A 21,542-nucleotide genomic window follows, 5' to 3' on the forward strand; every position below is an offset into this window, starting at 1 on the left:
CCTTTTATCCCCAATTTCCCAGGAATATCCTAGTTGCCCTAGTCAGCTTGAAGAGATTAAAAGCAAAGCCTGAGAACGGGCTCGTCCGGGATTTGAACCCGGGACCTCTCGCACCCTAAGCGAGAATCATACCCCTAGACCAACGAGCCAACACACACATGTCCTTCCTGCTGCTGCCTGGCCGAAAACATTTCCGTTTGCCAGGCTTAAAGCACAAAGGTTTAATTAAATGTACAACTAAACGGTAGCCAGTGCAAAGTTGCCGACACAGAGGAAATACGGTCTCTTTGCTTTGTGAGAACTTGACCTACAAAAAACGCTAGTACATATGGGCGTATGCCAAATCGATTGACCTGATGCCTGATAGGTTACAAGTTACTGGTGCCCTCCTTATGAGAACAAAATCCACATTCGATCAAAGTCGGAAGCTATTGCAGATGCTCGATGGTGTTTTAAAAGGAGTTTTGAGCAGGACCACTCTGGAACACAGGCCTCCACCACCCGGAACAAAACATGAACATTCCATGCACGCGCCACAGCAAACTTGGCAGAAGCAGGTCCCGCCGAGATTTGAACTCGGATCGCTGGATTCAGAGTAGATACGCTAATGGATACGCCCAACGTGGGGCTCAAACCCACGACCCTGAGATTAAGAGTCTCATGCTCTACCGACTGAGCTAGCCGGGCAGCCGCTGTGAGCTGCTTGGGGCTGGTCGCGGTTTTTATCCGTGCCTAAATTACGCCCGTCATCCGGAGCCTCACATTTCGCACAGGCTTGGCATAGCGTCTCGCGGGTAAAGTCAGGGTTAAGCCTAGAGCCAGGCTCAGAGTGTACTTTTTTTGTTTAAGCCATATATGTTGTTGGGGGATACAATTTCACCCGGTAGAGCAGGCCAGTAATATGCACAATCACAACCCGGAGCTAAAGTTCCGTTTCGGGTCTGTCAAACCGGAACTTGACCTACAAAAAACGCTAGTACATATGGGCGTATGCCAAATCGATTGACCTGATGCCTGATAGGTTACAAGTTACTGGTGCCCTCCTTATGAGAACAAAATCCACATTCGATCAAAGTCGGAAGCTATTGCAGATGCTCGATGGTGTTTTAAAAGGAGTTTTGAGCAGGACCACTCTGGAACACAGGCCTCCACCACCCGGAACAAAACATGAACATTCCATGCACGCGCCACAGCAAACTTGAGCTGATGTAAACTCTCACATAACACCCGCTGTCTTCTTTGCACACGAGGCAACTGAGCAATCATACCCCTAGACCAACGAGCCAACACACACACATCCTTCCTGCTGCTGCCTGGCCGCAAACATTTCCGTTTGCAAGGCTTAAAGCACAAAGGTTTAATTAAATGTACAACTAAACGGTAGCCAGTGCAAAGTTGCCGACACAGAGGAAATACGGTCTCTTTGCTTTTTGGGAATTGGAAACCACGCTGCAGCACTTTCACACATGCTGTGGGATGGACACCTTCTCACCACATCGTCGAGGGGAATTAGCTCAAATGGTAGAGCGCTCGCTTAGCATGCGAGAGGTAGCGGGATCGATGCCCGCATTCTCCACGCGGTGTACTGCCCTTTTACGCTCACTTCAAAGGGATGTTCAGTTTCACCGCCACATCAGCAGTTGCGCATCAGCTCTGTTTTTTCCCGCCCTTCCCCAAAACAAGTTAAAAAGTTTCCACCGAGATTTGAACTTGGATCGCTGGATTCAAAGCCCAGAGTGCTAACCATTGCACCATGGAACCACCACATGCTGGTCTCTGGTCGTCTGAGAGGCAGATAGCGATGAGGCTAGGTGGAATCAGAAAAGTTTTTTTCGGACGAGGTCCTGCGCACATTCCTGGCAAAAGCAGGTCCCACCGAGATTTGAACTCGGATCGCTGGATTCAGAGTCCAGAGTGCTAACCATTACACCATGGAACCTTGGCGTGGGTAGCCTTTTCCCACCGAGCAGCAGAGGTGTTTAGTCATTCAGCCCAGAAGCGCGACAGCAAAGAGCACGTGAAGCCTTTTCTTTTTAAGCCCATGTTTCCCCGATCTCGACTGGCTTTTAGAGTGCCAGTTTCACCGCCACATCAGCAGTTGCGCATCAGCTCTGTTTTTTCCCGCCCTTCCGCAAAACAAGCTAAAAAGGTTCCACCGAGATTTGAACTCGGATCGCTGGACTCAAAGCCCAGAGTGCTAACCATTACACCATGGAACCACCACACGCTGGTCTCTGGCCGTCTGAGAGGCAGATAGCGATGAGGCTAGGTGGAATCAGGTTAACAGGAGATGACGTTTGCTCACTGGAGACCCTCGACCAAAAACACAGGAACCAGGTTGCTCTGCCGAAACCCGGGATCGAACCAGGGACCTTTAGATCTTCAGTCTAACGCTCTCCCAACTGAGCTATTTCGGCCAGGTCTACTGGCAAATGGTTTGTCCAGCAGGGATTTCTGGGAGACCGCCCGTCACTTTCGAGGTGAGCAGAGCTGAGGGTCCCAGAGAGCAAAAGTGTGGCCAGTACGGGGATCGAACCCACGACCTTGGCGTTATTAGCACCACGCTCTAACCAACTGAGCTAACCGGCCCCGCTCTGACTCCTTTTATCCCCAATTTCCCAGGAATATCCTAGTTGCCCTAGTCAGCTTGAAGAGATTAAAAGCAAAGCCTGAGAACGGGCTCGTCCGGGATTTGAACCCGGGACCTCTCGCACCCTAAGCGAGAATCATACCCCTAGACCAACGAGCCAACACACACATGTCCTTCCTGCTGCTGCCTGGCCGAAAACATTTCCGTTTCCCAGGCTTAAAGCACAAAGGTTTAATTAAATGTACAACTAAACGGTAGCCAGTGCAAAGTTGCCGACACAGAGGAAATACGGTCTCTTTGCTTTGTGAGAACTTGACCTACAAAAAACGCTAGTACATATGGGCGTATGCCAAATCGATTGACCTGATGCCTGATAGGTTACAAGTTACTGGTGCCCTCCTTATGAGAACAAAATCCACATTCGATCAAAGTCGGAAGCTATTGCAGATGCTCGATGGTGTTTTAAAAGGAGTTTTGAGCAGGACCTCTCTGGAACACAGGCCTCCACCACCCGGAACAAAACATGAACATTCCATGCACGCGCCACAGCAAACTTGAGCTGATGTAAACTCTCACATAACACCCGCTGTCTTCTTTGCACACGAGGCAACTGAGCAATCATACCCCTAGACCAACGAGCCAACACACACACATCCTTCCTGCTGCTGCCTGGCCGCAAACATTTCCGTTTGCAAGGCTTAAAGCACAAAGGTTTAATTAAATGTACAACTAAACGGTAGCCAGTGCAAAGTTGCCGACACAGAGGAAATACGGTCTCTTTGCTTTGTGGGCATTGGAAACCACGCTGCAGCACTTTCACACATGCTGTGGGATGGACACCTTCTCACCACATCGTCGAGGGGAATTAGCTCAAATGGTAGAGCGCTCGCTTAGCATGCGAGAGCTAGCGGGATCGATGCCTGCATTCTCCACGCGGTGTACTGCCCTTTTACGCTCACTTCAAAGGGATGTTCAGTTTCACCGCCACATCAGCAGTTGCGCATCAGCTCTGTTTTTTCCCGCCCTTCCGCAAAACAAGTTAAAAAGTTTCCACCGAGATTTGAACTTGGATCGCTGGATTCAAAGCCCAGAGTGCTAACCATTGCACCATGGAACCACCACACGCTGGTCTCTGGTCGTCTGAGAGGCAGATAGCGATGAGGCTAGGTGGAATCAGAAAAGTTTTTTTCGGACGAGGTCCTGCGCACATTCCTGGCAAAAGCAGGTCCCACCGAGATTTGAACTCGAATCGCTGGATTCAGAGTCCAGAGTGCTAACCATTACACCATGGAACCTTGGCGTGGGTAGCCTTTTCCCACCGAGCAGCAGAGGTGTTTAGTCATTCAGCCCAGAAGCGCGACAGCAAAGAGCACGTGAAGCCTTTTCTTTTTAAGCCCATGTTTCCCCGATCTCGACTGGCTTTTAGAGTGCCAGTTTCACCGCCACATCAGCAGTTGCGCATCAGCTCTGTTTTTTCCCGCCCTTCCGCAAAACAAGCTAAAAAGGTTCCACCGAGATTTGAACTCGGATCGCTGGACTCAAAGCCCAGAGTGCTAACCATTACACCATGGAACCACCACACGCTGGTCTCTGGCCGTCTGAGAGGCAGATAGCGATGAGGCTAGGTGGAATCAGGTTAACAGGAGATGACGTTTGCTCACTGGAGACCCTCGACCAAAAACACAGGAACCAGGTTGCTCTGCCGAAACCCGGGATCGAACCAGGGACCTTTAGATCTTCAGTCTAACGCTCTCCCAACTGAGCTATTTCGGCCAGGTCTACTGGCAAATGGTTTGTCCAGCAGGGATTTCTGGGAGACCGCCCGTCACTTTCGAGGTGAGCAGAGCTGAGGGTCCCAGAGAGCAAAAGTGTGGCCAGTACGGGGATCGAACCCACGACCTTGGCGTTATTAGCACCACGCTCTAACCAACTGAGCTAACCGGCCCCGCTCTGACTCCTTTTATCCCCAATTTCCCAGGAATATCCTAGTTGCCCTAGTCAGCTTGAAGAGATTAAAAGCAAAGCCTGAGAACGGGCTCGTCCGGGATTTGAACCCGGGACCTCTCGCACCCTAAGCGAGAATCATACCCCTAGACCAACGAGCCAACACACACATGTCCTTCCTGCTGCTGCCTGGCCGAAAACATTTCCGTTTCCCAGGCTTAAAGCACAAAGGTTTAATTAAATGTACAACTAAACGGTAGCCAGTGCAAAGTTGCCGACACAGAGGAAATACGGTCTCTTTGCTTTGTGAGAACTTGACCTACAAAAAACGCTAGTACATATGGGCGTATGCCAAATCGATTGACCTGATGCCTGATAGGTTACAAGTTACTGGTGCCCTCCTTATGAGAACAAAATCCACATTCGATCAAAGTCGGAAGCTATTGCAGATGCTCGATGGTGTTTTAAAAGGAGTTTTGAGCAGGACCTCTCTGGAACACAGGCCTCCACCACCCGGAACAAAACATGAACATTCCATGCACGCGCCACAGCAAACTTGAGCTGATGTAAACTCTCACATAACACCCGCTGTCTTCTTTGCACACGAGGCAACTGAGCAATCATACCCCTAGACCAACGAGCCAACACACACACATCCTTCCTGCTGCTGCCTGGCCGCAAACATTTCCGTTTGCAAGGCTTAAAGCACAAAGGTTTAATTAAATGTACAACTAAACGGTAGCCAGTGCAAAGTTGCCGACACAGAGGAAATACGGTCTCTTTGCTTTGTGGGCATTGGAAACCACGCTGCAGCACTTTCACACATGCTGTGGGATGGACACCTTCTCACCACATCGTCGAGGGGAATTAGCTCAAATGGTAGAGCGCTCGCTTAGCATGCGAGAGCTAGCGGGATCGATGCCTGCATTCTCCACGCGGTGTACTGCCCTTTTACGCTCACTTCAAAGGGATGTTCAGTTTCACCGCCACATCAGCAGTTGCGCATCAGCTCTGTTTTTTCCCGCCCTTCCGCAAAACAAGTTAAAAAGTTTCCACCGAGATTTGAACTTGGATCGCTGGATTCAAAGCCCAGAGTGCTAACCATTGCACCATGGAACCACCACACGCTGGTCTCTGGTCGTCTGAGAGGCAGATAGCGATGAGGCTAGGTGGAATCAGAAAAGTTTTTTTCGGACGAGGTCCTGCGCACATTCCTGGCAAAAGCAGGTCCCACCGAGATTTGAACTCGAATCGCTGGATTCAGAGTCCAGAGTGCTAACCATTACACCATGGAACCTTGGCGTGGGTAGCCTTTTCCCACCGAGCAGCAGAGGTGTTTAGTCATTCAGCCCAGAAGCGCGACAGCAAAGAGCACGTGAAGCCTTTTCTTTTTAAGCCCATGTTTCCCCGATCTCGACTGGCTTTTAGAGTGCCAGTTTCACCGCCACATCAGCAGTTGCGCATCAGCTCTGTTTTTTCCCGCCCTTCCGCAAAACAAGCTAAAAAGGTTCCACCGAGATTTGAACTCGGATCGCTGGATTCAAAGCCCAGAGTGCTAACCATTACACCATGGAACCACCACACGCTGGTCTCTGGCCGTCTGAGAGGCAGATAGTGATGAGGCTAGGTGGAATCAGGTTAACAGGAGATGACGTTTGCTCACTGGAGACCCTCGACCAAAAACACAGGAACCAGGTTGCTCTGCCGAAACCCGGGATGGAACCAGGGACCTTTAGATCTTCAGTCTAACGCTCTCCCAACTGAGCTATTTCGGCCAGGTCTACTGGCAAATGGTTTGTCCAGCAGGGATTTCTGGGAGACCGCCCGTCACTTTCGAGGTGAGCAGAGCTGAGGGTCCCAGAGAGCAAAAGTGTGGCCAGTACGGGGATCGAACCCACGACCTTGGCGTTATTAGCACCACGCTCTAACCAACTGAGCTAACCGGCCCCGATCTGACTCCTTTTATCCCCAATTTCCCAGGAATATCCTAGTTGCCCTAGTCAGCTTGAAGAGATTAAAAGCAAAGCCTGAGAACGGGCTCGTCCGGGATTTGAACCCGGGACCTCTCGCACCCTAAGCGAGAATCATACCCCTAGACCAACGAGCCAACACACACATGTCCTTCCTGCTGCTGCCTGGCCGAAAACATTTCCGTTTTCCAGGCTTAAAGCACAAAGGTTTAATTAAATGTACAACTAAACGGTAGCCAGTGCAAAGTTGCCGACACAGAAGAAATACGGTCTCTTTGCTTTGTGAGAACTTGACCTACAAAAAACGCTAGTACATATGGGCGTATGCCAAATCGATTGACCTGATGCCTGATAGGTTACAAGTTACTGGTGCCCTCCTTATGAGAACAAAATCCACATTCGATCAAAGTCGGAAGCTATTGCAGATGCTCGATGGTGTTTTAAAAGGAGTTTTGAGCAGGACCACTCTGGAACACAGGCCTCCACCACCCGGAACAAAACATGAACATTCCATGCACGCGCCACAGCAAACTTGAGCTGATGTAAACTCTCACATAACACCCGCTGTCTTCTTTGCACACGAGGCAACTGAGCAATCATACCCCTAGACCAACGAGCCAACACACACACATCCTTCCTGCTGCTGCCTGGCCGCAAACATTTCCGTTTGCAAGGCTTAAAGCACAAAGGTTTAATTAAATGTACAACTAAACGGTAGCCAGTGCAAAGTTGCCGACACAGAGGAAATACGGTCTCTTTGCTTTTTGGGCATTGGAAACCACGCTGCAGCACTTTCACACATGCTGTGGGATGGACACCTTCTCACCACATCGTCGAGGGGAATTAGCTCAAATGGTAGAGCGCTCGCTTAGCATGCGAGAGGTAGCGGGATCGATGCCCGCATTCTCCACGCGGTGTACTGCCCTTTTACGCTCACTTCAAAGGGATGTTCAGTTTCACCGCCACATCAGCAGTTGCGCATCAGCTCTGTTTTTTCCCGCCCTTCCCCAAAACAAGTTAAAAAGTTTCCACCGAGATTTGAACTTGGATCGCTGGATTCAAAGCCCAGAGTGCTAACCATTGCACCATGGAACCACCACATGCTGGTCTCTGGTCGTCTGAGAGGCAGATAGCGATGAGGCTAGGTGGAATCAGAAAAGTTTTTTTCGGACGAGGTCCTGCGCACATTCCTGGCAAAAGCAGGTCCCACCGAGATTTGAACTCGGATCGCTGGATTCAGAGTCCAGAGTGCTAACCATTACACCATGGAACCTTGGCGTGGGTAGCCTTTTCCCACCGAGCAGCAGAGGTGTTTAGTCATTCAGCCCAGAAGCGCGACAGCAAAGAGCACGTGAAGCCTTTTCTTTTTAAGCCCATGTTTCCCCGATCTCGACTGGCTTTTAGAGTGCCAGTTTCACCGCCACATCAGCAGTTGCGCATCAGCTCTGTTTTTTCCCGCCCTTCCGCAAAACAAGCTTAAAAGGTTCCACCGAGATTTGAACTCGGATCGCTGGATTCAAAGCCCAGAGTGCTAACCATTACACCATGGAACCACCACACGCTGGTCTCTGGCCGTCTGAGAGGCAGATAGTGATGAGGCTAGGTGGAATCAGGTTAACAGGAGATGACGTTTGCTCACTGGAGACCCTCGACCAAAAACACAGGAACCAGGTTGCTCTGCCGAAACCCGGGATCGAACCAGGGACCTTTAGATCTTCAGTCTAACGCTCTCCCAACTGAGCTATTTCGGCCAGGTCTACCGGCAAATGGTTTGTCCAGCAGGGATTTCTGGGAGACCGCCCGTCACTTTCGAGGTGAGCAGAGCTGAGGGTCCCAGAGAGCAAAAGTGTGGCCAGTACGGGGATCGAACCCACGACCTTGGCGTTATTAGCACCACGCTCTAACCAACTGAGCTAACCGGCCCCGCTCTGACTCCTTTTATCCCCAATTTCCCAGGAATATCCTAGTTGCCCTAGTCAGCTTGAAGAGATTAAAAGCAAAGCCTGAGAACGGGCTCGTCCGGGATTTGAACCCGGGACCTCTCGCACCCTAAGCGAGAATCATACCCCTAGACCAACGAGCCAACACACACATGTCCTTCCTGCTGCTGCCTGGCCGAAAACATTTCCGTTTGCCAGGCTTAAAGCACAAAGGTTTAATTAAATGTACAACTAAACGGTAGCCAGTGCAAAGTTGCCGACACAGAGGAAATACGGTCTCTTTGCTTTGTGAGAACTTGACCTACAAAAAACGCTAGTACATATGGGCGTATGCCAAATCGATTGACCTGATGCCTGATAGGTTACAAGTTACTGGTGCCCTCCTTATGAGAACAAAATCCACATTCGATCAAAGTCGGAAGCTATTGCAGATGCTCGATGGTGTTTTAAAAGGAGTTTTGAGCAGGACCACTCTGGAACACAGGCCTCCACCACCCGGAACAAAACATGAACATTCCATGCACGCGCCACAGCAAACTTGGCAGAAGCAGGTCCCGCCGAGATTTGAACTCGGATCGCTGGATTCAGAGTAGATACGCTAATAGATACGCCCAACGTGGGGCTCGAACCCTCGACCCTGAGATTAAGAGTCTCATGCTCTACCAACTGAGCTAGCCGGGCAGCCGCTGCGAGCTGCTTGGGGCTGGTCGCGGTTTTTATCCGTGCCTAAATTGCGCCCGTCATCCGGAGCCTCACATTTCGCACAGGCTTGGCATAGCGTCTCGCGGGTAAAGTCAGGGTTAAGCCTAGAGCCAGGCTCAGAGTGTACTTTGTTTGTTTAAGCCATATATGTTGTTGGGGGATACAATTTCACCCAGTAGAGCAGGCCAGTAATATGCACAATCACAACCCGGAGCTAAAGTTCCGTTTCGGGTCTGTCAAACCGGAACTTGACCTACAAAAAACGCTAGTACATATGGGCGTATGCCAAATCGATTGACCTGATGCCTGATAGGTTACAAGTTACTGGTGCCCTCCTTATGAGAACAAAATCCACATTCGATCAAAGTCGGAAGCTATTGCAGATGCTCGATGGTGTTTTAAAAGGAGTTTTGAGCAGGACCTCTCTGGAACACAGGCCTCCACCACCCGGAACAAAACATGAACATTCCATGCACGCGCCACAGCAAACTTGAGCTGATGTAAACTCTCACATAACACCCGCTGTCTTCTTTGCACACGAGGCAACTGAGCAATCATACCCCTAGACCAACGAGCCAACACACACACATCCTTCCTGCTGCTGCCTGGCCGCAAACATTTCCGTTTGCAAGGCTTAAAGCACAAAGGTTTAATTAAATGTACAACTAAACGGTAGCCAGTGCAAAGTTGCAGACACAGAGGAAATACGGTCTCTTTGCTTTGTGGGCATTGGAAACCACGCTGCAGCACTTTCACACATGCTGTGGGATGGACACCTTCTCACCACATCGTCGAGGGGAATTAGCTCAAATGGTAGAGCGCTCGCTTAGCATGCGATAGGTAGCGGGATCGATGGCCGCATTCTCCACGTGGTGTACTGCCCTTTTACGCTCACTTCAAAGGGATGTTCAGTTTCACCGCCACATCAGCAGTTGCGCATCAGCTCTGTTTTTTCCCGCCCTTCCGCAAAACAAGCTAAAAAGGTTCCACCGAGATTTGAACTCGGATCGCTGGATTCAAAGCCCAGAGTGCTAACCATTACACCATGGAACCACCACACGCTGGTCTCTGGCCGTCTGAGAGGCAGATAGTGATGAGGCTAGGTGGAATCAGGTTAACAGGAGATGACGTTTGCTCACTGGAGACCCTCGACCAAAAACACAGGAACCAGGTTGCTCTGCCGAAACCCGGGATCGAACCAGGGACCTTTAGATCTTCAGTCTAACGCTCTCCCAACTGAGCTATTTCGGCCAGGTCTACCGGCAAATGGTTTGTCCAGCAGGGATTTCTGGGAGACCGCCCGTCACTTTCGAGGTGAGCAGAGCTGAGGGTCCCAGAGAGCAAAAGTGTGGCCAGGACGGGGATCGAAACCACGACCTTGGCGTTATTAGCACCACGCTCTAACCAACTGAGCTAACCGGCCCCGCTCTGACTCCTTTTATCCCCAATTTCCCAGGAATATCCTAGTTGCCCTAGTCAGCTTGAAGAGATTAAAAGCAAAGCCTGAGAACGGGCTCGTCCGGGATTTGAACCCGGGACCTCTCGCACCCTAAGCGAGAATCATACCCCTAGACCAACGAGCCAACACACACATGTCCTTCCTGCTGCTGCCTGGCCGAAAACATTTCCGTTTGCCAGGCTTAAAGCACAAAGGTTTAATTAAATGTACAACTAAACGGTAGCCAGTGCAAAGTTGCCGACACAGAGGAAATACGGTCTCTTTGCTTTGTGAGAACTTGACCTACAAAAAACGCTAGTACATATGGGCGTATGCCAAATCGATTGACCTGATGCCTGATAGGTTACAAGTTACTGGTGCCCTCCTTATGAGAACAAAATCCACATTCGATCATATTCGGAAGCTATTGCAGATGCTCGATGGTGTTTTAAAAGGAGTTTTGAGCAGGACCACTCTGGAACACAGGCCTCCACCACCCGGAACAAAACATGAACATTCCATGCACGCGCCACAGCAAACTTGAGCTGATGTAAACTCTCACATAACACCCGCTGTCTTCTTTGCACACGAGGCAACTGAGCAATCATACCCCTAGACCAACGAGCCAACACACACACATCCTTCCTGCTGCTGCCTGGCCGCAAACATTTCCGTTTGCAAGGCTTAAAGCACAAAGGTTTAATTAAATGTACAACTAAACGGTAGCCAGTGCAAAGTTGCCGACACAGAGGAAATACGGTCTCTTTGCTTTTTGGGAATTGGAAACCACGCTGCAGCACTTTCACACATGCTGTGGGATGGACACCTTCTCACCACATCGTCGAGGGGAATTAGCTCAAATGGTAGAGCGCTCGCTTAGCATGCGAGAGGTAGCGGGATCGATGCCCGCATTCTCCACGCGGTGTACTGCCCTTTTACGCTCACTTCAAAGGGATGTTCAGTTTCACCGCCACATCAGCAGTTGCGCATCAGCTCTGTTTTTTCCCGCCCTTCCCCAAAACAAGTTAAAAAGTTTCCACCGAGATTTGAACTTGGATCGCTGGATTCAAAGCCCAGAGTGCTAACCATTGCACCATGGAACCACCACATGCTGGTCTCTGGTCGTCTGAGAGGCAGATAGCGATGAGGCTAGGTGGAATCAGAAAAGTTTTTTTCGGACGAGGTCCTGCGCACATTCCTGGCAAAAGCAGGTCCCACCGAGATTTGAACTCGGATCGCTGGATTCAGAGTCCAGAGTGCTAACCATTACACCATGGAACCTTGGCGTGGGTAGCCTTTTCCCACCGAGCAGCAGAGGTGTTTAGTCATTCAGCCCAGAAGCGCGACAGCAAAGAGCACGTGAAGCCTTTTCTTTTTAAGCCCATGTTTCCCCGATCTCGACTGGCTTTTAGAGTGCCAGTTTCACCGCCACATCAGCAGTTGCGCATCAGCTCTGTTTTTTCCCGCCCTTCCGCAAAACAAGCTAAAAAGGTTCCACCGAGATTTGAACTCGGATCGCTGGACTCAAAGCCCAGAGTGCTAACCATTACACCATGGAACCACCACACGCTGGTCTCTGGCCGTCTGAGAGGCAGATAGCGATGAGGCTAGGTGGAATCAGGTTAACAGGAGATGACGTTTGCTCACTGGAGACCCTCGACCAAAAACACAGGAACCAGGTTGCTCTGCCGAAACCCGGGATCGAACCAGGGACCTTTAGATCTTCAGTCTAACGCTCTCCCAACTGAGCTATTTCGGCCAGGTCTACTGGCAAATGGTTTGTCCAGCAGGGATTTCTGGGAGACCGCCCGTCACTTTCGAGGTGAGCAGAGCTGAGGGTCCCAGAGAGCAAAAGTGTGGCCAGTACGGGGATCGAACCCACGACCTTGGCGTTATTAGCACCACGCTCTAACCAACTGAGCTAACCGGCCCCGCTCTGACTCCTTTTATCCCCAATTTCCCAGGAATATCCTAGTTGCCCTAGTCAGCTTGAAGAGATTAAAAGCAAAGCCTGAGAACGGGCTCGTCCGGGATTTGAACCCGGGACCTCTCGCACCCTAAGCGAGAATCATACCCCTAGACCAACGAGCCAACACACACATGTCCTTCCTGCTGCTGCCTGGCCGAAAACATTTCCGTTTCCCAGGCTTAAAGCACAAAGGTTTAATTAAATGTACAACTAAACGGTAGCCAGTGCAAAGTTGCCGACACAGAGGAAATACGGTCTCTTTGCTTTGTGAGAACTTGACCTACAAAAAACGCTAGTACATATGGGCGTATGCCAAATCGATTGACCTGATGCCTGATAGGTTACAAGTTACTGGTGCCCTCCTTATGAGAACAAAATCCACATTCGATCAAAGTCGGAAGCTATTGCAGATGCTCGATGGTGTTTTAAAAGGAGTTTTGAGCAGGACCTCTCTGGAACACAGGCCTCCACCACCCGGAACAAAACATGAACATTCCATGCACGCGCCACAGCAAACTTGAGCTGATGTAAACTCTCACATAACACCCGCTGTCTTCTTTGCACACGAGGCAACTGAGCAATCATACCCCTAGACCAACGAGCCAACACACACACATCCTTCCTGCTGCTGCCTGGCCGCAAACATTTCCGTTTGCAAGGCTTAAAGCACAAAGGTTTAATTAAATGTACAACTAAACGGTAGCCAGTGCAAAGTTGCCGACACAGAGGAAATACGGTCTCTTTGCTTTGTGGGCATTGGAAACCACGCTGCAGCACTTTCACACATGCTGTGGGATGGACACCTTCTCACCACATCGTCGAGGGGAATTAGCTCAAATGGTAGAGCGCTCGCTTAGCATGCGAGAGCTAGCGGGATCGATGCCTGCATTCTCCACGCGGTGTACTGCCCTTTTACGCTCACTTCAAAGGGATGTTCAGTTTCACCGCCACATCAGCAGTTGCGCATCAGCTCTGTTTTTTCCCGCCCTTCCGCAAAACAAGTTAAAAAGTTTCCACCGAGATTTGAACTTGGATCGCTGGATTCAAAGCCCAGAGTGCTAACCATTGCACCATGGAACCACCACACGCTGGTCTCTGGTCGTCTGAGAGGCAGATAGCGATGAGGCTAGGTGGAATCAGAAAAGTTTTTTTCGGACGAGGTCCTGCGCACATTCCTGGCAAAAGCAGGTCCCACCGAGATTTGAACTCGAATCGCTGGATTCAGAGTCCAGAGTGCTAACCATTACACCATGGAACCTTGGCGTGGGTAGCCTTTTCCCACCGAGCAGCAGAGGTGTTTAGTCATTCAGCCCAGAAGCGCGACAGCAAAGAGCACGTGAAGCCTTTTCTTTTTAAGCCCATGTTTCCCCGATCTCGACTGGCTTTTAGAGTGCCAGTTTCACCGCCACATCAGCAGTTGCGCATCAGCTCTGTTTTTTCCCGCCCTTCCGCAAAACAAGCTAAAAAGGTTCCACCGAGATTTGAACTCGGATCGCTGGACTCAAAGCCCAGAGTGCTAACCATTACACCATGGAACCACCACACGCTGGTCTCTGGCCGTCTGAGAGGCAGATAGCGATGAGGCTAGGTGGAATCAGGTTAACAGGAGATGACGTTTGCTCACTGGAGACCCTCGACCAAAAACACAGGAACCAGGTTGCTCTGCCGAAACCCGGGATCGAACCAGGGACCTTTAGATCTTCAGTCTAACGCTCTCCCAACTGAGCTATTTCGGCCAGGTCTACTGGCAAATGGTTTGTCCAGCAGGGATTTCTGGGAGACCGCCCGTCACTTTCGAGGTGAGCAGAGCTGAGGGTCCCAGAGAGCAAAAGTGTGGCCAGTACGGGGATCGAACCCACGACCTTGGCGTTATTAGCACCACGCTCTAACCAACTGAGCTAACCGGCCCCGCTCTGACTCCTTTTATCCCCAATTTCCCAGGAATATCCTAGTTGCCCTAGTCAGCTTGAAGAGATTAAAAGCAAAGCCTGAGAACGGGCTCGTCCGGGATTTGAACCCGGGACCTCTCGCACCCTAAGCGAGAATCATACCCCTAGACCAACGAGCCAACACACACATGTCCTTCCTGCTGCTGCCTGGCCGAAAACATTTCCGTTTCCCAGGCTTAAAGCACAAAGGTTTAATTAAATGTACAACTAAACGGTAGCCAGTGCAAAGTTGCCGACACAGAGGAAATACGGTCTCTTTGCTTTGTGAGAACTTGACCTACAAAAAACGCTAGTACATATGGGCGTATGCCAAATCGATTGACCTGATGCCTGATAGGTTACAAGTTACTGGTGCCCTCCTTATGAGAACAAAATCCACATTCGATCAAAGTCGGAAGCTATTGCAGATGCTCGATGGTGTTTTAAAAGGAGTTTTGAGCAGGACCACTCTGGAACACAGGCCTCCACCACCCGGAACAAAACATGAACATTCCATGCACGCGCCACAGCAAACTTGGCAGAAGCAGGTCCCGCCGAGATTTGAACTCGGATCGCTGGATTCAGAGTAGATACGCTAATAGATACGCCCAACGTGGGGCTCGAACCCACGACCCTGAGATTAAGAGTCTCATGCTCTACCGACTGAGCTAGCCTGGCAGCCGCTGTGAGCTGCTTGGGGCTGGTCGCGGTTTTTATCCGTGCCTAAATTGCGCCCGTCATCCGGAGCCTCACATTTCGCACAGGCTTGGCATAGCGTCTCGCGGGTAAAGTCAGGGTTAAGCCTAGAGCCAGGCTCAGAGTGTACTTTGTTTGTTTAAGCCATATATGTTGTTGGGGGATACAATTTCACCCAGTAGAGCAGGCCAGTAATATGCACAATCCCAACCCGGAGCTAAAGTTCCGTTTCGGGTCTGTCAAACCGGAACTTGACCTACAAAAAACGCTAGTACATATGGGCGTATGCCAAATCGATTGACCTGATGCCTGATAGGTTACAAGTTACTGGTGCCCTCCTTATGAGAACAAAATCCACATTCGATCAAAGTCGGAAGCTATTGCAGATGCTCGATGGTGTTTTAAAAGGAGTTTTGAGCAGGACCTCTCTGGAACACAGGCCTCCACCACCCGGAACAAAACATGAACATTCCATGCACGCGCCACAGCAAACTTGAGCTGATGTAAACTCTCACATAACACCCGCTGTCTTCTTTGCACACGAGGCAACTGAGCAATCATACCCCTAGACCAACGAGCCAACACACACACATCCTTCCTGCTGCTGCCTGGCCGCAAACATTTCCGTTTGCAAGGCTTAAAGCACAAAGGTTTAATTAAATGTACAACTAAACGGTAGCCAGTGCAAAGTTGCCGACACAGAGGAAATACGGTCTCTTTGCTTTGTGGGCATTGGAAACCACGCTGCAGCACTTTCACACATGCTGTGGGATGGACACCTTCTCACCACATCGTCGAGGGGAATTAGCTCAAATGGTAGAGCGCTCGCTGCGCAAAAGCAGGGGTCCAATCTTTGCGCCCCGCACGCAAGCGAAAAGGACGCAGAAAACGCGAAAAAACGCACAAATTTGCCCTGCAACAATATTCGGGCTATATTCCTGTACGTTATGGAAGAGTTTTAGTTACATGTGAAACAAGTCACACTCCGCGGGCTGGGCTCGAACCCCTGTTCTGCACGACTAGTGTGTGATCAACTGCGCATGCGCCTTCATTTGGTTATCAATGTGACATATCATTATATTGATTGATATTAATTGTGTATATTATTTAAAAAAAAAAAACATATTACATGTTTATGGTTTAATAAAACTAATACAAATGTTTATTCAAATATGTGTTTTTTTTGTGTGTGGGATTGATTGATGTGATTTATCTGATTTATTTTAGGACACTTCAAATGTTTTATACACACAAATGCACACAAATATCGAAATGTAATTTTTTTTATTAAAATGAATACACACAAATATTGAAATAAGTACACACACACGCATAAATATATGGACATACACACAATATATGTGTTATTTACAATGTATACTCTATGAAAGAGTGGGTGGGCCCATGTACAGTTTGCACATTCCAGTCCCAAGGCAATTAAAAGCAGCACAATGAATAATAGTGTGAACAGTATTTATTTACTAAAACTACAAGACATTAATGAACAAAAATAAACAACTAACAATGTAGAAATAGAATAGAACATTCTGTAATATAAATAAAACAAACAAGACATTACAGAAAGATTGAGAGAGAAAAAAGAACATAACTGTAATTACACATAGATATTTATTTACAGGTATTTACAAACAATCTTTTTTCTGTGTTGAAAGATTTTTTATTATGGAGGTGGCTGTCCAGGTTTTTTCTGCTGGCGCTGTTCTACCAGCCACTCCTCTAAAGATTTGCCACCAGAGACACTGGGGCAAAACGTGGCACTGCCGAAGCGGCTGTGGCCGAACTCCTTGGTTTTGGGCTTGCCACACTTAGAGCATTTGTTATATGCCACTTCACGGACATATTTCCTTTTGTGGGCTCCACTGGCCTCCTCTTCTGCCCTGCGTCGTCTGTTCCTCTGAGTGAAGCGGGACACAGACACCGGGGCAGTGGGAGCAGGAGCCTCTCGCACGTCAGGAAACACTGGAGTTGGAGCCAGGAGAGGAGCAGCTGAAGCGCCACCTGCACCAGCTGCCAGCAGCGTGGGCGCAGTGTTCAATAAAATGAACTGGGGTAGTGGCACAGGAACTGGGGGAGGAGTAGGAGCTGCTGGGGTAATTGGCCTCACAATTGCAGCACTGGCAGGTCGTCTGCCCGGCCGTAGCTTAGGAGCCTGTCCCGCTCTGTTAGGAGGAAGGACAAACTCGTGCCGGGCCCCTGATGTGGAGGGAGCCTCATCCAGCTTTTCCCGCGGAGCAGGAAGCTGTGAGCTGGCCACAGCGATGCGGTCTTCTGCAGCAAGGCCCTGGGTAAGGACAGTCACTTCCTGGGTGTTCTCCCTTCGATTAAACCTGCAATCAAAAAATGTATTCATAATAAATAACTGCTATCCCTTTCTTTCAAATGTCAATGTAAAACCATGCTTACCACTGAGTGAGAGTCCTCTGATTCAGCATAAACAGCTGAAGTGACGTGGCCTCCATCAGAGTTTGGCAGTTCAGCACCAGGTCTCGGATGTGGTGGTAATCCGTGAGCACCTTAGTCCAACGAGGAAGACGGACTCCATCCTTCTTAGTTGGGGACTTGTGAAGTGCACACAGTTTGATACACATGGCCTCAACTAAGCGACTGGTGCTGGGCCACTGAGCTGGCCCCCCAGGATGACCAATCAGGCACCTCTTCACACTGTCCACACCCGGTGTCACTCCTGTGTTTTTTGGAGCCTTGAAGCGTCCGTGGGTCAGTTTGGGCTGGTGTCTGGGCTGATAGTGGATCTTCCTCTTGTCCCCATCAGGAAGAGTAGTCCACAGACGGATGACCTCTGTGACCTGCTGCTCGTCCAGGTAGAGTGCCTGACGGAGGGACACCAGGTACTCAGCCAGATCCTGCACCTTATCCCAGCCTGCAACGCCATCGGGTCCAAGAACAGGAGCCTGCAGGAAAGTATTACAATAACAATACACAGCATGTTAAATGTCAGAGTGTAAAAGCAAATAGAAACTAATAATGAGAAGCTTACTTACAGGAGCCTGGTCTGCAACACTGGACCCAGTTGATGTTGCAGGAGCAGAGGCAGCACTTGGCTGGACAGAAGGCTGTGGAGGAGACTGCAGAGGAGGCTGAGCAGGGCGCAGAGGAGGAGACTGCAGAGGAGGCTGAGCAGGGCGCAGAGGAGGAGACTGCAGAGGAGGCTGAGCAGGGTGCAGAGGAGGAGACTGCAGAGGAGGCTGGGCAGGGCGCTGCAGTCCTGTGGGTGGCTGTAGTGAGGATGGTCCTGGTGCAGAGGGACAGGGGTTGAAGGCCTGGGGGCCGCTGCTGTGGACTGGGACAGGCTCAATGGGGTCATAGAGGACTGGCACTGTGAGGTCCTCAGGTTCCTCCTCAACAAAGCCTTCGTCCTGCACCACCTCATCAGTCATCTGCTCCACCAGCCGATCCTCCTCTTCTGGGTTATCCATAACAGTCAGGGATTTCCCAGACTGACTGTACAGATACTCCATACCCAGCAGCTCCCCTGCAAAAGAACACACATACAAAGCACATTCACATTATTATAGCTATAGTGGCTATTTGTCCATAACAAACTGAAACAAAAAAAACAATCAAACTTTTCAAACTTTGATCGTTTGTAGGCTTGACGCAGTTTAACAGATCAAAAAATTAAAATAATAAACAAGAAGATAATAAGCATAAATGCAAAATAAAGCAAATTCACTTTAGCAAAAGAAAACAAAGAAATAAGGCTATTTCTGTCGTACAAACAGTCAAATTAAGCCTAAATTAAACAAAGTACAAATAACTCCAACAATAGTTGAATTATTTAAAATACAATATAAAAAATTTACACTCATACACCTGTATAATGTATAATCTTTTGTTTGAGTTAACATGAATAATTCTCACCTGTGTAAGCCCCTGGAGGCTGGTAGCGATCATCCAGGGACATCTTCAGCACTTTGCGGCTGAGCCGGTCCATTGCCTCCCTCTCAACGCTACTGTAGGTCCTCAGGTCAGTCTTTCCCCTCACTGCTTCATCCATCCGGTCCTGGTTCCAGCGCATCAGGCCTTCCAGGAGATAGGCCTGGAAATGCGCATCACTGGCACTGGTCCCTACAGGTCAAATAAAGTCAAATATATGTTATCTATGTATTCAGTACGGCAGAATAGGTTATAAAAGTTTAAAGTTTTTTGCAGGTTATAAAAGTTATAACCTACCTGGGATGAAGCGATTTAAATGGAGGTGGAAAGACTCCAAGGAGGTGGAGCCACGAGCACAGCGATAGCAGCTGAGCTCCACACCACCCTTCTTCAGTGTGTCTGTCTTCTGGTACAGAGGGAAGCCCTCTGGGTCCTGAATACAGGCGATGTGCCTCTGCTGGTCTATCCAGACCTGTTGGATTCGCTCGTGGTCCAGCAGTGGTACACCCAGAGTGTCCCTCCCCTTCTCACTGTCCATCTCATCAATGAGCGCCTTGATCCTCCAGGTGGTCTCCTCCACTCCTCTGGTCCGCTTGCGACAGTGCAGTGCCAACTCCTTCCTGGTGATCAGCTTATCCAGAGCCTTCTCTGAGACTGGACCAGCTCCTCTGGCCTGTAACTCCCCCTGTTTGGCCAACCGTAGAGCAGCGACATCATCTGGATCCAGCTCAAAGATGCACCTGGAAAGCCGAGCCATGAAGGTGCCGTAAAGCTGATGAGCCTCCGTGATGACACCTGCTGCAAAGCGCCGCATGAAGTGCCAAATATCTAGGCGCACTTGGAGCTCATCCCACTCTATGAACATGGCTCTGACCTGCGACTGTCTGTGTGCGTGTGGGCTGCAGCAGTCTCTGTCCACATACATGACGGCGGGTGGTGCCACTCCCGCCTCCCTGTACCTCTTCATGAGACCCACCGCCATGGGCCACAATCCATGCCCCTCTGCCGCTGTGAGGACTGACACCAACACCTGGCCGTGCTCATTGCCTACATTAGTGCACCAACCAGCAGTGTTGGCAGCAGCGCCGGCCAGTTTTTTGGTGACCTATGTAAAAAAAAAAAACAGTAGAATAAACAAATTTCAGAAAAATTTAAGATAATAACAATTGTTATTACTCAAACTTGACTTTTTATACCTTTTTGGTGGAGTCCATCTTGAGGACAGAGCCAAAGACTGAGGTTATTTTGGCCTTGACCTCAGGTAGCCGCGAGAGGACGTCCCTGGCATACACAGACAACAGCCACTTGGGTTTGGGGATGGGTGGGAGGGGCGGGGGCGCAGAAAAGAGTGGAGGCTCAACGATGGAGGAGTCTGTGAAGGGCTCACAGACAGTGAGGTACTCCAGCGTCCGCTGTGACCACGCTGATGTGTGTTGCTCCTGCAGCTTTTTGTGAAGCTGTGTGACACTGTTGCCCCGGGTCCTCTCCCGCATCATTATGACTACACGGTAGTCACACGAGTACCTACAGACAGTCAAATAATTCTGTTCAGTGCCACATCTTATTATTTCAATGTTAATATCAGTAAATCAACGTATTTGATTTTATACAGTACAACAAATTACAGTGCATTGCTCTAAATATGAATGTGTTCTACCTGTATGTCAGAATGGCGGGGAATTTTCTGCGGTGTCCCATGTCGAGCTGTCCCAGGATGTCTTCAGACCAGGCTGGATACTTCTTCTTGCACCCTTTGCACTCCAGATACTCTGTGGCCATGTCATACCACCCGTCTATGTCCAGGACCTTGCGCACAGTGCGATAAAGGCCAGCAGCTGTCAGCTTGTGGTTATTGCAGGCTGGCTGGACACAGACAAGTGGAATGGACCACATCTTCAGCGGCATCCAGAGGAACAGAGGGCGGCAGAAGAAGATATCAGGAGAAGTAGGGGGCTGGGTGAAGACGGTCGGGGGCTGGGGAGGGTACCACCAGAAGTTGGGATGTGGCGTCAGCTCAGGCTTCCCTGTTTTTATGTTGGCCCTGAACAGAGTCTTCCTGATCCAGTCCTGCTGGAAAGATGGGAGTTGCTCTTTCCAGTGAACAGGAAGCTCTGCAGGCGACTGGGACACCTGGCCAGGGGTCCACAATGCTGGAGGAGCAGGATAAGGGGCAGGAGCAGGGGCAGTAGCACGAGCCGGGGCAGGAGCAGGGCCTCTCGAGCCTGCAGTGGCTGGAGCGTAAAAAAACACAACAAAATTATCTTATTGTTTTAGACTTTCACTGCATGACTTTCTCAGCTCTGCTGGACAGCTACTGCGATTACAAGGTTTACTGCAAAGCATGTATGATTAGTAGAGAGACGACATGATGATGAAAAGATGGAAGGAAGCAGTGAAAATCATCCTGTTTTTCATCCAAGCACCATTAGAAGAAATACAAGAAGAAAAAA

General features: G+C 49.7%; 2 protein-coding genes and 37 non-coding genes across 39 annotated transcripts in view; 3 read left to right on the forward strand and 36 right to left on the reverse strand.

Moving 5' to 3' along the window:
• LOC130092588 (uncharacterized) overlaps positions 1–21,542 on the reverse strand; it is a 309,454-nt gene that overhangs the window by 67,962 nt on the left and 219,950 nt on the right. The window lies entirely within an intron of this gene.
• On the reverse strand, positions 78–149 carry trnap-agg (transfer RNA proline (anticodon AGG)). The gene has a single exon. It is a non-coding gene; the product is annotated as a tRNA-Pro (tRNA).
• On the forward strand, positions 1,504–1,576 carry trnaa-agc (transfer RNA alanine (anticodon AGC)). Its single transcript has one exon. It is a non-coding gene; the product is annotated as a tRNA-Ala (tRNA).
• On the reverse strand, positions 1,868–1,939 carry trnaq-cug (transfer RNA glutamine (anticodon CUG)). Its single transcript has one exon. It is a non-coding gene; the product is annotated as a tRNA-Gln (tRNA).
• Positions 2,148–2,219, reverse strand: trnaq-uug (transfer RNA glutamine (anticodon UUG)). Its single transcript has one exon. It is a non-coding gene; the product is annotated as a tRNA-Gln (tRNA).
• trnaf-gaa (transfer RNA phenylalanine (anticodon GAA)) lies at positions 2,345–2,417 on the reverse strand. Its single transcript has one exon. It is a non-coding gene; the product is annotated as a tRNA-Phe (tRNA).
• trnai-aau (transfer RNA isoleucine (anticodon AAU)) lies at positions 2,516–2,589 on the reverse strand. Its single transcript has one exon. It is a non-coding gene; the product is annotated as a tRNA-Ile (tRNA).
• trnap-agg (transfer RNA proline (anticodon AGG)) lies at positions 2,678–2,749 on the reverse strand. Its single transcript has one exon. It is a non-coding gene; the product is annotated as a tRNA-Pro (tRNA).
• On the reverse strand, positions 3,814–3,885 carry trnaq-cug (transfer RNA glutamine (anticodon CUG)). Its single transcript has one exon. It is a non-coding gene; the product is annotated as a tRNA-Gln (tRNA).
• trnaq-uug (transfer RNA glutamine (anticodon UUG)) lies at positions 4,094–4,165 on the reverse strand. Its single transcript has one exon. It is a non-coding gene; the product is annotated as a tRNA-Gln (tRNA).
• trnaf-gaa (transfer RNA phenylalanine (anticodon GAA)) lies at positions 4,291–4,363 on the reverse strand. Its single transcript has one exon. It is a non-coding gene; the product is annotated as a tRNA-Phe (tRNA).
• trnai-aau (transfer RNA isoleucine (anticodon AAU)) lies at positions 4,462–4,535 on the reverse strand. Its single transcript has one exon. It is a non-coding gene; the product is annotated as a tRNA-Ile (tRNA).
• On the reverse strand, positions 4,624–4,695 carry trnap-agg (transfer RNA proline (anticodon AGG)). The gene has a single exon. It is a non-coding gene; the product is annotated as a tRNA-Pro (tRNA).
• trnaq-cug (transfer RNA glutamine (anticodon CUG)) lies at positions 5,760–5,831 on the reverse strand. Its single transcript has one exon. It is a non-coding gene; the product is annotated as a tRNA-Gln (tRNA).
• trnaq-uug (transfer RNA glutamine (anticodon UUG)) lies at positions 6,040–6,111 on the reverse strand. Its single transcript has one exon. It is a non-coding gene; the product is annotated as a tRNA-Gln (tRNA).
• Positions 6,237–6,309, reverse strand: trnaf-gaa (transfer RNA phenylalanine (anticodon GAA)). The gene has a single exon. It is a non-coding gene; the product is annotated as a tRNA-Phe (tRNA).
• Positions 6,408–6,481, reverse strand: trnai-aau (transfer RNA isoleucine (anticodon AAU)). The gene has a single exon. It is a non-coding gene; the product is annotated as a tRNA-Ile (tRNA).
• On the reverse strand, positions 6,570–6,641 carry trnap-agg (transfer RNA proline (anticodon AGG)). The gene has a single exon. It is a non-coding gene; the product is annotated as a tRNA-Pro (tRNA).
• trnaa-agc (transfer RNA alanine (anticodon AGC)) lies at positions 7,342–7,414 on the forward strand. The gene has a single exon. It is a non-coding gene; the product is annotated as a tRNA-Ala (tRNA).
• Positions 7,706–7,777, reverse strand: trnaq-cug (transfer RNA glutamine (anticodon CUG)). The gene has a single exon. It is a non-coding gene; the product is annotated as a tRNA-Gln (tRNA).
• On the reverse strand, positions 7,986–8,057 carry trnaq-uug (transfer RNA glutamine (anticodon UUG)). Its single transcript has one exon. It is a non-coding gene; the product is annotated as a tRNA-Gln (tRNA).
• trnaf-gaa (transfer RNA phenylalanine (anticodon GAA)) lies at positions 8,183–8,255 on the reverse strand. The gene has a single exon. It is a non-coding gene; the product is annotated as a tRNA-Phe (tRNA).
• trnai-aau (transfer RNA isoleucine (anticodon AAU)) lies at positions 8,354–8,427 on the reverse strand. The gene has a single exon. It is a non-coding gene; the product is annotated as a tRNA-Ile (tRNA).
• trnap-agg (transfer RNA proline (anticodon AGG)) lies at positions 8,516–8,587 on the reverse strand. The gene has a single exon. It is a non-coding gene; the product is annotated as a tRNA-Pro (tRNA).
• Positions 10,128–10,199, reverse strand: trnaq-uug (transfer RNA glutamine (anticodon UUG)). The gene has a single exon. It is a non-coding gene; the product is annotated as a tRNA-Gln (tRNA).
• Positions 10,325–10,397, reverse strand: trnaf-gaa (transfer RNA phenylalanine (anticodon GAA)). Its single transcript has one exon. It is a non-coding gene; the product is annotated as a tRNA-Phe (tRNA).
• Positions 10,658–10,729, reverse strand: trnap-agg (transfer RNA proline (anticodon AGG)). The gene has a single exon. It is a non-coding gene; the product is annotated as a tRNA-Pro (tRNA).
• Positions 11,430–11,502, forward strand: trnaa-agc (transfer RNA alanine (anticodon AGC)). The gene has a single exon. It is a non-coding gene; the product is annotated as a tRNA-Ala (tRNA).
• On the reverse strand, positions 11,794–11,865 carry trnaq-cug (transfer RNA glutamine (anticodon CUG)). The gene has a single exon. It is a non-coding gene; the product is annotated as a tRNA-Gln (tRNA).
• On the reverse strand, positions 12,074–12,145 carry trnaq-uug (transfer RNA glutamine (anticodon UUG)). Its single transcript has one exon. It is a non-coding gene; the product is annotated as a tRNA-Gln (tRNA).
• On the reverse strand, positions 12,271–12,343 carry trnaf-gaa (transfer RNA phenylalanine (anticodon GAA)). The gene has a single exon. It is a non-coding gene; the product is annotated as a tRNA-Phe (tRNA).
• Positions 12,442–12,515, reverse strand: trnai-aau (transfer RNA isoleucine (anticodon AAU)). Its single transcript has one exon. It is a non-coding gene; the product is annotated as a tRNA-Ile (tRNA).
• Positions 12,604–12,675, reverse strand: trnap-agg (transfer RNA proline (anticodon AGG)). Its single transcript has one exon. It is a non-coding gene; the product is annotated as a tRNA-Pro (tRNA).
• On the reverse strand, positions 13,740–13,811 carry trnaq-cug (transfer RNA glutamine (anticodon CUG)). The gene has a single exon. It is a non-coding gene; the product is annotated as a tRNA-Gln (tRNA).
• On the reverse strand, positions 14,020–14,091 carry trnaq-uug (transfer RNA glutamine (anticodon UUG)). Its single transcript has one exon. It is a non-coding gene; the product is annotated as a tRNA-Gln (tRNA).
• Positions 14,217–14,289, reverse strand: trnaf-gaa (transfer RNA phenylalanine (anticodon GAA)). Its single transcript has one exon. It is a non-coding gene; the product is annotated as a tRNA-Phe (tRNA).
• Positions 14,388–14,461, reverse strand: trnai-aau (transfer RNA isoleucine (anticodon AAU)). The gene has a single exon. It is a non-coding gene; the product is annotated as a tRNA-Ile (tRNA).
• trnap-agg (transfer RNA proline (anticodon AGG)) lies at positions 14,550–14,621 on the reverse strand. The gene has a single exon. It is a non-coding gene; the product is annotated as a tRNA-Pro (tRNA).
• Positions 17,595–18,690, reverse strand: LOC130092449 (histone-lysine N-methyltransferase 2D-like). Its single transcript, XM_056260305.1, has 2 exons — positions 18,198–18,690; positions 17,595–18,107 (listed from the first exon to the last, which is right to left on the reverse strand). Exons 1-2 carry the CDS (start codon positions 18,672–18,674, stop codon positions 17,598–17,600), a joined length of 987 nt encoding a protein of 328 aa, XP_056116280.1. The 5' UTR covers positions 18,675–18,690; the 3' UTR covers positions 17,595–17,597.

Source organism: Rhinichthys klamathensis, unplaced genomic scaffold, assembly GCF_029890125.1.
Source record: "Rhinichthys klamathensis goyatoka isolate OS25496 unplaced genomic scaffold, OSU_Roscu_1.1 h1tg000176l_1, whole genome shotgun sequence".
Lineage (NCBI taxonomy): Eukaryota > Metazoa > Chordata > Actinopteri > Cypriniformes > Leuciscidae > Rhinichthys > Rhinichthys klamathensis.